The 13,062-nt window shown below is 31.7% G+C and overlaps 1 protein-coding gene across 1 annotated transcript in view; it reads left to right on the top strand.

Moving 5' to 3' along the window:
- Positions 1-13,062, top strand: part of LOC115890641 (dystroglycan) — a 210,756-nt gene that overhangs the window by 180,333 nt on the left and 17,361 nt on the right. Inside the window, exons 8-10 of the mRNA XM_030910937.1 lie at positions 8,565-8,916; positions 10,189-10,413; positions 10,480-10,812. Coding sequence (XP_030766797.1) covers positions 8,565-8,916; positions 10,189-10,413; positions 10,480-10,812 — 910 coding nt within the window. The remainder of the gene's footprint in view (positions 1-8,564; positions 8,917-10,188; positions 10,414-10,479; positions 10,813-13,062) is intronic.

Raw genomic sequence — 13,062 nt, 5'->3', positions numbered from 1 at the left:
AAAACATGTGCCATCTCTCGTGGGGAGATTCCTCTCGTAAAAATAAGATTAATTTTTCGTATTAACATAGATCCGATTCTGCTTTATTTCGTAGCTACAGGAGGTCAAAGTCTTCATCTTTTTTCGATTATTTTCTTCCAAGTGCTTTCACCCTGTATATTCACTTTGTTGTTTTGTTGAGTATTATTATTCTGAAAATTAACCGTTTTATTTTTTGTGGTTTTAGTCTCATTTGTACCTACAATAAGTTATTATATTTAAGTCTTTTTAAAAATATAGACTAAAGTCATAAAATCGAATCGAATCACATTATACCGATTTAAGTCATTACGAAAATGACTTGACTTGAAAGAAATCTTAAGTCTTCTAAACCTAGAATGTGAAAATTTTTAAAAATATATGCTTCCATTAAGAATATTTTCCTCTACTTACGTTCTCTAACCCAGTGTGAGTACATATTATCAAAGCAAACCTTTGAAGGAGGGTAAAAGGACAATAACTCACAATCTTCAAGTTGTTTAATTTAAAAAATTTTAATGCTTAAAAAAGCAAGGGGGGCGACATGTTTCGGGAATTTAAAATATTCCCATCTTCAGGCCCAAAGCTAAAAAACAATTACAGAGGTCAAATTTAAAATACAATCACAAACAAGTTAAAAAGTCAATTTTTTTTATACAAAGTCAAAAAATTATATATATATATCACCAAATTTGTTCAATCACAGATAACAATATGGTATATTAAATTTGAAAAATTAAAAACAACTAGACTAAAATCATAAGGTGAGGGGAGCCGTATAATCCACCATAATTAGATAAATTGAAAGATAAAACAAGGTAATAATCAAATCATACCTCAATGCATAATTCAAAGAAAAATACTTAAGCAATAGTTAAATTTATTTTTAGTGATATGTCTTTTTTATATATTTTTTGTATTAGTAATGTAAGTTGAGAGTAAATTACTTCAATCTGTATATGCTGATATCCAATTTTGTAGGATATTTTTTTTTTAGTTATGTTAGTTAAGAACCAGTTAAGAATTTTGTTTATTTTTTAATTAGTATATGTTGAATTTTAATTTACATTTCAAATTTATTTATTGTAGAAAATTAATATTTAATTTAGTTTAATTTTAAGAAATTTAATATTTATTTTAATTTATATAGGCAGAAAGTAGTCTTGACTGACTAGTGAGAAAGAAAATCTAGGATTTAGTGGGGTTGCAGTCGTATGGCATACTCAAAAAAGCGTACTCACACAACAGTCACTTAGGAAGTACAACCACTCAGAATCAATAAAACCAATTAGAGCCGTTAATATTTAAAACAACTCATTCATTGTAACTTTAAATTATATAACTCTTCAAGAAGGGAGCATTTCGTTGTAATTGTTTGTTAAATGTTAACGGCTCTAATTGGTTTTATTGATTCTGAGTGGTTGTACTTCCTAAGTGACTTTTGTGTGAGTAGGCTTTTATTTTAAAGAACAGAAGTTTAATTAAATTAAAATAAAAAATAATTCTTCTACATATATAAATTAAAATAAATATTGAATTTCTTAAAATTAAACTAAATTAAATATTAATTTTCTCCAATAAATAAATTTGAAATATAAATTAAAATTCAACATATACTAATTAAAAAATAAAAAATAAACAAAATTCTTAACTGGTTCTTAACTAACATAACTAAAAAAAAATTATCCTACAAAATTGGATATCAGCATAGACAGATTGAATATATAAATAAATAAATAAATGCCTTTATTGTCAAACAATTTTTCAATTTGTAGACAAAGGAAAACTAACAAAGTAGAAAAAAAACAAGGTACACAAACAAACAAACAAAAGATAATACAAAACATTATATAAATAATATTGTCAGTTTTATTGTTAAAATAAACATTTATAAATGTTTACAATGTCAAAGAACAAAAAATTTAAAATAATGTTCAAAAATATTTAGCCAGTTTATAGCAAAATATCAATGACCTCTAAATAAATTAATTTCGATGTCATTAGTAAATATAGCAATAGCAAACATTAGACCAGTGTTTTCAAGATCTAATTCGATTTTCAATTCAAATATAATTCATTTACGGCGTAGAAAGCCTCGTCTAGTAAATAAGAGTTCAATGCTTTGCGAAATGAAAAAAATGATGTTATGGATTTGATTTCAAATGGCAGGTGATTGTGCATTTTTTTCGAGTTGTATAATATTGAACTTTTAACTAACTCTGAGCGTGGGGTAGGTAGATAAAGATCTGGCTCCGCGTTCCTGAGTGGATAAGTGTGAGATGGCCTTTCTTGAGAAGCTGATACATGTTTACGTATTAGGCAAACGGATTCAAATATAAATAAGGAAGGAAGAGTCAATATTCTTAATTCTTTAAAAAAGTCCCGGCAATGAGTTCTGCTGTTTAGTCCTAGGGAATATCGAACAGCTCTCTTCTGGAGCTTGAAAATGCGGTCAAATTGAGTCGCACAACACGTACCCCAGAATGGAAGGGCATACCTGAGGTGCGACTTAAAAAGTGCATAATAAACAGTTCTAGCCACTGACAAGTTAAGCTCCTTAGAAACAGACCTTAATGCAAAACAGGCAGAGCTCAATTTTTTCGACAAAGCTTCGATATGTATGTCCCATTTCAGAGAATTGTCCATAACAAGCCCTAAGAATTTTACAGATTTTACGACGTCAATGGTGGTGTTGTTAAGTACAAAAGGCTGCAACGAGTTTTTATATGACAAAGCTTTAGTTTTAGAAATGTTGAGACTCAGGAGGTTCGAATCGCACCAAGATTTAATGGTGATTAAGTCATTTGATATAATCCTAAGCTCTTCAAGAACTACGGGCGAAAAAAAGAAACTGTGTAAGTTTACATTATCATTAGAGAGATAAGAAAGTGGACCATGAGGAGGACATATGGTATTAGTTAAGTTTTTCGCTACATTTACAAAGTAATCGTTAAGGTTCTCAGGTGAGGTAGAGATATTGCTAGACGAAGAAGCTTTGTTTCTCAATTTATTCACAATAGACCATGTTTCTTTAGCAACATTACCAGAATTGACTATTCTCCTATTATAATAAAGGTCCTTAGCGGCTCTTATAGTCTTATGATAAATTTTTCTGTATAGTTTTACGTAATTGTGGAAGAAGAGACTATCTGAGAATTTTTTTAAGTGAGATAATGAACGCATGTTTTTAGAAGATATGCGTAGACCTTTAGTGGTCCAAGGTTTATTATGCTTATTTTTTATAGGCCTAAGAGGAAAGGATTTGAACGCTAGACTGGTTAATGTTTTTACGAAAACAGAAAATTCGGCGTCGACATCATAAGAGCTAGTATCCCAGTTGGTTGTTTTACATAAGTGGCTGAACTTTTGAGCATTCCTTGAAAAATACGGCATAATTTACGAGGGGCATTTTTGATTTTGGACTTTATCGAAAATTCAGTTAAAACTGCTTCATGATCAGAGAGACCCGAGCTAAAGACGTTGCAGGCGATGGAGTTAGGATCAAAACATGACACAACATAGTCTATAGTACTAGAACTGGTATTGGATATTCTGGTAGGTGAGCCTACATGCATGGCTATTCCAAAAGAATCAAAAATGGACTGAAGAAAATCCTGAGCAGCACATACACTAAGAAAGTCAATATTAAGATCACCACACAAAATTAATTTGCTTTTTAAGGGCAGGGACTCAAGCAAGCTTAGTAGATTATGACAGAATAATTGCACGTCAGAGTCAGGTGTTCTATAAATACAAATAATGTAAAGGTCATAAGCATTATGGCAGACAATGGAAAATTCGAATACTTTTTCAGATAACAAATCATTGTACCTAGTTACCTCGGAAAAGTCGTTGTTTAAAGACATTATCATAGTACCTCCATGAGAAAAAATTGTTCTTTTAAATCTGGCTACTGTGGTATAATTTTTAACAAATACAGGCTCATTAAAATTCAATCAGTGCTCAGTTATGGCAATGATATCTGGAAATTCAAGTTCTTCTAGTAAAAGATATAATTCATCTGTTTTATGTCTTAAGGACTGAATATTAATAAGGAATAGACCAAGCTTGCTATCGCTTAATTTTTCAGAGGGTGCTTGATCCTCTGTTCGCGTCAATTCAACTAAAAATTTTTACTCTTATTTGGGGAGCCACTGGAATAATATTTGCCGTGACTTTCCCTAATCTTTTGAAGTCGTAGAAGAAGTAATTTACTCTCAACTTACATTACTAATACAAAAAATATATAAAAAAAGACATATCACTAAAAATAAATTTAACTATTGCTTAAGTATTTTTCTTTGAATTGTGCATTGAGGTATGATTTGATTATTATCTTGTTTTTTCTTTCAATTTATCTAATTATGGTGGATTATACGGCTCCCCTCACCTTATGATTTTAGTCTAGTTGTTTTTTAATTTTTCAAATTTAACATACCATATTGTTATCTGTGAAATTTTGTGATATATATAATTTTTTGACTTTGTATAAAAAAAATTTTTTGAATTTTTAACTTGTGTATTCTGTATTTTAAATTTGACCTGTGTAAGTGTTTTTTAGCTTTGGGCCTGAAGATAGGAATATTTTAAATTCCCGAAACATGTCGCACCCCTTGCTTTTTTAAGCATTAAAATTTTTTAAATTAAACAACTTAAAGATTGTGAGTTATTGTCCTTTTACCCTCCTTCAAAGGTTTGCTTTGAAAAATATATTTTTAAAAGATTTACTTGTTTTAAAAATATTTGCCTTTAATTAAGAATTCTCTTAATCTTCGTTATAGATACATATTTTTTCTTGATTTAAATATATTCTAATTTTCAAACAATAATAAAATAATTTTGTGTGAAAGCCTTTCGAAATTGACAGTTTTTGATATTTATTTGAGATTCGAAATGACATTCTTTTAGGCACTAGTATAGTCTGTCCAACGAGAAGATCCTTGACAGTGATAGATGTGTCTGTCATTTTAATTTCAAAGTAGTTTATATTATTTTACAAAGAAATAAGTTGGTACAACTGGAACGCATAGCAGGAAATTAATATATGTATTTAAAATTTGACTGACAAGTAACTTCAAAATATTGTGAAAAATACTGTATACAACTGAAAAAATGTAATCGAGTTATTTTATTTAATAAAAAACGGTATGTGTTAATACAAAACAAACAAAAACAAGACACCACATACAAAAAATTAAAAAAAAACTATTTCTTACTTTCAAGCTTTATGAAACTTCCCACATTTAGAATTATATTTATCAATATAACTTATGTACAAATACAAATATGTAATATTCCGCAGGAATAAATAAAACAACATAAATAAAACAAACTATTTTATTAATAATAACACTTACCAAATTTTATACCTCACAGGTTGATTAATTAAGTTCAATCTTAATTTTTTTAAACCAGTACCTTTTGACATTATTTTTCTGAAGTACTAAAATCCATTATTTACCTATCGTGTGATGTCGATATTTTACAGCTACTCCAGTTTTTAGTATGGTCCTTCTACCATATTCAAGATGCACTTATCTACGACGAGATGGTATACGAACTTTATTGATAGTAACTTTATTGGTGTATCTGTATAAGACTTTCTGCCTGGACAGCGAGTATTAACCATAAATTGTTCTGTGGGTTCTACAGTTAATTTTCACTCGATTTTTCCTCCAGTTGGCTTCAAAAGACACAAAACACACGTAATAACACGAATCAAAATGCATCATCTTCCAAAACGCAGGGTATTTGACAAAAGCTGTCACAAAATTATAACCTATAATTTGGCAAGACCGTGGGCAAGACTTTGACAAACGTCAAAAATCTAAAGGCGAGTTCATACGCATCGGCGTCCGTTTGTCGTTCATCGTTCCGTCAAACCAATAAAATTGAAAGACGAGCTGTCATTTTTGAAATAAACCAATAAAACTGGTTAAAAACAACAAGTGACGACGCATGACGAATTTATATTTAAACCCATCCATAGTTAACTTAAAAATTATTAGAAACTTATTTTAGTAAAATAAATAGATTGGTATGGGACCATGGTACAAAGAATACAAGGTATGATATTGCGCAGGTTGGTCGCTACGTCACAGGTGATAACAGGCGCTATTGGTCAGCACGCTCCGCGCGCCAGTTCAAATCGTCAAGATATTGTTATAAACCTGTTTTTTTTGTTTATATACCGTCATTGAATTATCGCTAAGCAAGTTACTGTGGAGCAGTGCATAAGGAGTCGGGCTAGGAAGCGAGAGACCGGAGTTCGAATCTCGGCCGGAACATCACTTTTAATTTTTTTAAATACTGTTGTATTCTATAGTTTATTTTTGTAGTATAAAAAAGAACTATTTATTCTGTTATTTTTAATCTCCGTTATTAATATAAATTGATTGTTAGTACAATACCTCATTTAATATAAAATAATATTCTACTACTTTTGAAATGTATCGGGCCCTAATTGTACCTAAAAGTAATATATTTTTAGTGATATACCATATTGTAAACTATTTAATATTTCAGTCACTTAAAAAGTTAATTTGCATTGAATAATTGCCTACCATTAAAGGAAATTTGAGCTATATAACCCTTGATGGGCATATTCTGGGTATGCAAATACTCCCTTTAAATTTTGGGTGTCGTTCAACTGATTTATTCTCAAAACCAGAAACATCTACATATAAAAAGAAGCACAGGTCACTAATTATAATAAACTTCACCCTTGGTATTACTTCCATTAATTATAATAAACTTCACCCTTGGTATTACTTCCACTAATTATAATAATAAACTTCACCCTTGGAATTACTTCTATCACAATTACAATACGTTCATCTGCATTGGCATTTTCTACTTTTCGATGGGAAACAATAAACTTCCCAACATTTTTTAAATGATGTAACAATTCCTCTTGTGGTTACTTTTCCATAGATATCCTCATCTCTGTCCTCATGTGAATTCAGAGGCAATAAAAATGAAAATTATTTACCATAAACATAGCAAACTAAAAACCTAATAGACAATTTTATACCGAATATAGAAATAAATTTAGTATTTTTACCTATTATCGTCCAAATCCATGTTAATAGATAATTATTATTTTTAAATATATTTTTGGAACTGCTTGTTTTAGTAATTATTAAATTAAACGAACTAAAAAGTCTTAAAAATAAACAATTCTTAACCATAACCCCAAAAATGCAGATCTCCTGTCAACTTTCTTTATTTTTTATTTATTCATTATTTTCCTAGTGACGTCACAGGTGGTATGCGCCGTATGCACGAACTGAACGAAATTGGAGCCGCTATCGATCATACCTTGTATTCTTTGTACCATGCAAGGGTACCATGGTATGGGACGTCATCTGCTTTTCTTCTGTCATCGTCTGTCGAAATCTTACCTGAGAAAAAAAACAAAGTATATCTAAAAGTGACACTTGTTTAGGCACTAGTGCTTAAAAGTAAAAAATGAAGCGTTAGAAACAATGAAAATATTTATTTATTATAAATCTTAAAGGTACAATTATGTAAATTATTAAAGTGAATAATAGAGGCATCCAACTTTTCGTCTCTAAGAGAAATGCAAGTTGTAGGAGTCGGAATAAGTAAATTTCTTGTACTGGCAATGCTGGTAGCTTCTGCTTCTACGTAAACTGCTTTTAATTTCTTATTTGGCGTATTTTTCTGTCCCATGATTATTTTTGCTATTTCGATTTTTTGTTCAATTGAATTTTCAGTGTAACCTTCAGCAACCGAGCTTGATCGCCAACCTCCATGTCGCTTTAAAACTGTTATGTCCGCTCCTGAATCTGCCAGCATTGTTGCAGAGCTGCGCCGGAAATAATGACCAGTGTATTCAATGGCGTTGGAGAGTCCAAGAAATTCCGCTGTCTTTTTTGGCATACCCCCAATTGTATTCATTCCGAGAAGCATTGATTTTTTCGATACGTCAAGAAAAATCGATGATGTGTCACATTGAGTGGTCAAACTTTTGCGTACTTACGAAATACATGTACGAAATCGATACCATCTATTGGTCCCCCAGTATCGTAAACACTCTCATACAAATGAGTTTTTGCATTCGGAATCTTCACACTAATAAATGACTGACAATCTTTAATGGCATCTACGGTTAAAAACGTGATTTCTTCCCTCCTACATGCTCCAAATACTCCAACGATTAAGACAACTTTAGCTAACAGGAATTCTTTGTCATCGGCTTCTTTCATAAAGCGTTCTATTTCCAGTTTTGTAAATATTTTTGATTTCTTTGCCTGGTATCCGGAAGCTTTTCTTTTTAAAAGTGCAATAAGGTTTATGAATGGTACACTTCTTTCTTGCAATAATACAACTTTATAAAAATAATCAATTGATTTATAATACCGTATGATCGAAAAAAAACGGCATCCAGTTGTCTGGGAAATGAACATCGATTTAAATTTACATATAAAATCACAGCGATCTTCATTTCATAGCCATCGCTGACGCCGTTTTTTTTCGATCATACGGTATTTCTTTCTAAACAAAGTACAATTCTCTTTCAGACCTTTAGCTGAAGATATTCACACCTGGGAGTACACAGTAAGGGCTACCGACAGAGAAGGCGAATACGAACAAGACCAGCTGACCATCCAGGTACAACAGCACCCTCTAGAGAGAGTATTCAATCACGAGTTCTCTCTAGCGTTGCGCATCGAAAAACCTCAAGAATACCAGCACTACATCGATTGGTCGCTGAAAGTGCTGAGGGCTTTGGGAAAAATCTATAGCACCAATATGTCGGAGATTACTGTAAGAAAAATCGATTTTGTTCGAGAACCTGTTGTGTTCACTTGGTCCAACGACTCGCTGTCTTCCAACTTCTGTCCAAGGACTGAAATAGAAACGCTGTTTAAGGTATGTAATCTGATTGTTGATTATACAGGGTGGTCCGAATTGTATTTGGAAAATTCCCGGAAACATATTCTGCAGATAAAAATAAGTAAAAAAGTTCGTGTAAATGCATACATATCCTAAATTGCTTCGTTTCGGAGATACAGGGTGTAGAAAATTCATTTTTTTTAGAATTTGTCTAAATAATTTCTGGTAAAAAATGTCTCATGATAAAAATCGCTACGAGTAACCGTTCTCAAGATATTTAGAATGGAAATAATCAATACATGTCATTATTGACAAAAAATAAACACGTTGAGTAGATAGTTATTTGACTGAAATAATAAAATTGGGTAATTTTTTTTTAAATTAATCATAAATTTTTCTGCGAAAAAATAATGATATAACAGTTTCTATAGAGCGTTTGGCAAAAAAAAACATTTCAAATTTATGATTTCAGTTTAATAACTAACTATTTATTCAATATGTTTAATTTATCAATGATGATAGGTATTGATAATTTCGATTCCAAATATCTCGAGAACCATTACTCGTAGTGATTTTTTCCAAGAGACCTTTTTTACGTAAAAAACGTAGTATGTAATATTTTTTTACTCAGTAGTTTTATACAGGTACGTACAAAAAGTTATTACTCTTCAAACCAGTTAAAAAATATGTAGGTGACGCCCTCTACAAGTAGGAGTCATATTGACACCAAAATCAAATTTCCCATGACACAAAACTCCCAGGCACCAATTTTCATTCAAATATTGATGTTACTTCAGAAATTATTTGGAAAAAATCGAAATAAAAATGAAACTTCTACACCCTGTATCTCCGAAAATAAGCATTTTAGGACATACATTTATACAAACTTTTTTGCTTATTTTTATCTGCAGAATATGCTGCCGAAGTTTCCTGAATATAGTTCAGACCACCCTGTAAATTTGTTACTTAAAAAAGGTATCTTGGTAAAAATCGCTACGACCAACCATTCTAAAGATATTTGGAATTGAAATTATTAATACATGTTATCATTGGCAAAAAAAAACATTTCGACTAGATAGTTATTTGTCTGAAATGATAAATTTTTCCAGAAAAAAATTTGATGAAACAGTTTCTGTTGAACTATTATTACAAAAACTTTTTCAAATTTATTCAGTCTAGAATTTTATTTTAGTTTTTTTATGAATTTTATATCTTAGCAATAATAATCAACTACTAAATATTAAGTAGAGTAAAACCATTTCTAAAACACAATTAAGAGTCGCTTATTAAAAATTCATTATTTTCCAGATGCTCACTGCAAACGACAGAGGCGACCCCTCCAGAGAACTGAGCGAGATGCTCAAGTCCGATTTAAGGGTAAAATTAGTCTCCTACAGGAACCTGAGCACTTGTATCGAACAACCACCACCGCCCCCTGTCACGGCCATCAATAACTTCTCCCCGGTATTGAGGAACCCCGTGGACGTGGTCAACGCCACTTTAGGCGAACTGCTCATCGTTAAAGTTAAAGACGTAAGTAATAGTAACACTTACTACTTCAGAAACGAAGTTAGTTTAATATATTTCTCATTCTTCCAGGATACCTTCTACGATCCAGAAGACGTAGACCCCTCCATGTTGAACATCACCCTCCAAACCGCCGATTTCCAACCGATTCCCGCCTCCAGCTGGTTACAGTTCGACAATAAGAACCGAGAATTTTTCGGGATTCCCCGCAAAACTGGTGTGACGCAGTACTGGCTGATGTGCGTCGACTCCGGCGGTAAGAGCGCCAAGGACAGCCTGGAAGTACACGTGCGACAGGCGGAGAAGATCCACTACAACGTGGAATTCAGCATGACCTTGGAAGTACCGTTCGAGACGTTCTCGAGTAATGCGGTGTTGCAGAAGAAATTCGTTGAAAAACTTATGGTGAGTATTTGTTCTTTAACCCACATATTTCTACTTGTTTCTATATAGTTTTTGTCTGTTAAGGTAAAAATGTGGATAGTTGAAAAGAGATGGGTGCATAAATATGACAACACTGCTGGTGTGCATTTCTGTATACCGTCGAAATATCAATTTGGGACTATAGTACGAGAGCTAGCAACGTCGGAAAAACAAGTATTTTAAGACGTCTGGCTCTTTGACACAAATTAACTATAACATATGCGAAAGAACACCGAATTCCGCGTTCAGGTTTCTGTGACCTTCAGAAAGAGTTCATAGACAATCCGCATCAATGTATAGTTTGGGTTATTATTTGTTTGGGTCAAAATAATCTGTACCAATATGTTATCGAGGCATATAATCTCACAGTAATTTAATAGATTACTCGTCATATTATATCAGTTCGTAGGAGATTAGGAAAAAAAAAGAGATATTTATAGTATAAAAAATTAATTTATTTAACAAAATTCAATTAAAGATGTGACAAAATAGTTACTTTTCTATTGGTTCTATCGGACTTTTTTCGACTATATAAATCTTTATTTGTAAACTTTAATGCATAAAATATTTTCAATCTAATAAATAATTTAATGATGTAAATAAGAGGAAATTTCTCACATGGTTGGTCAAATTCTATAGTTCTCATTATATCAAACAGCCTCTGAATGTTTTCTTTAGTGCAAAACTCATCAAAATTTAATATAAATAATTTTTCCAGCCTGAATTTTTTCATGATCAAAGGCTTTTAAATGAGTAAATAATTTCGAGTTATCCAGAGATTCGGATTCTTTTGCAAATTTTAGACAAATATCACATTGATGTATTTGAAGTGCCTTTTTAATGATGTAGTCAAACATAATTAAAGGCATTTTGAGTTGAAAACATTTCTCAGAGGCTGTTTGATGTAATGAAAACTATAGAATTTGACCACCCATGTGAGAAATTTCCTAAAATTTCTAAAATGTATTAAAGTTTACAAATAAAGATTTATATAGTCGAAAAAAGTCCGATAGAACCAATAGAAAGGTAACTATTTTGTCACATTGTTAATTAAATTTTGTTAAATAAATTAATTTTTTATACTATAAATATCTTATTTTTCCTTATAAATAAACACATTTGTATCCCATTTTAACTAAGATATATAAATTACCAAAACTTAGAAATAACAGTTCAAAAGTTCAACAAAAATCCTACACGCGTTTTTAAAAAGGAACATATAACCACGCACTATGTCACTCCAGCAAGCGAATACGACACAGCATGGATTTCCGGACTAAACGACTGGTGTATTTACACCACTCAATAGGCGTGTCGGGTTTGCCGAACGGTTTCCGATGCAGTCGCTTTCTTTCGCATCTGTTATAGGTAATTTGTGTCTTTGATATATCTTTTACTATGCTCTCTAGAACAGCATGCGGTCCGTCTGGCTGACGGTAAACGTTGCGTTCCCTACTGCGCATTGAAAGAAGATCCTATATTTTTATTAGTCCTTTAAATTCTAGTATTGAATATAAATCGAAGATGTCTCCATAGCGCAGTGCGTAGAGTTGTTCGAATCCGGGTCAGGGCAAAGACTTTTTTATTTTATTTTCGTTTATATTCTGATAGTAAAGTATTAAATAATTCTGGTGATTAAAAAAAACAAATATGCCCTGACCCGGATTCGAACTCTGAACCATCGGTTCGCGGTCGGAAACTCTACGCACTGCGCTATGGAGACATGCTCGATTTATATTCAATACTAGAATTTATAGAACTAAATTAATAAAAAATATAGGATCTTCTACCGATGCGCAGTAGTGAACGCAACGGGTATCGGCAGCCAGACGGGCCGCATGCAGTTCCAGAGAGCATAGCAAAAGATATATCAAAGAGCCAGACGTCTTTAAATACTTTCTCGAAAACGTTGCTAGCTCTTAGACTACTAGAATCAATCTTCTTTTTGCTAACTAAGCACTGACAAACCATCTTTAATATTTAAAAATACTTGGGCAGTTCTTTTGCAAAGAAAAACAGTAAAAATTGCTTGAAAATACACACACAAGACAGTTCACAAACACCCCGTAGCAACACTGTTAAATATAAGTTGAATGAATCTATCAAAAGGTCGGCGTCATTTTTACTATTCGTAGTAAACCATCGTAAAAATCGTAGAACAACGTGGTCACAGTTATTTTCCCAATAAATTTTAATTTAATTTAATTACAAAACTAAAAATAATTTTAAAAG

The sequence above is a fragment of the Sitophilus oryzae genome, unplaced genomic scaffold (assembly GCF_002938485.1).
Source record: "Sitophilus oryzae breed Bouriz unplaced genomic scaffold, Soryzae_2.0 scaffold_907_pilon_pilon, whole genome shotgun sequence".
In the NCBI taxonomy this organism is placed as follows: domain Eukaryota; kingdom Metazoa; phylum Arthropoda; class Insecta; order Coleoptera; family Curculionidae; genus Sitophilus; species Sitophilus oryzae.
The sequence above is the reverse complement of the archived record's forward strand: the minus strand, read 5'-3'. Positions and strand labels throughout refer to the sequence as shown.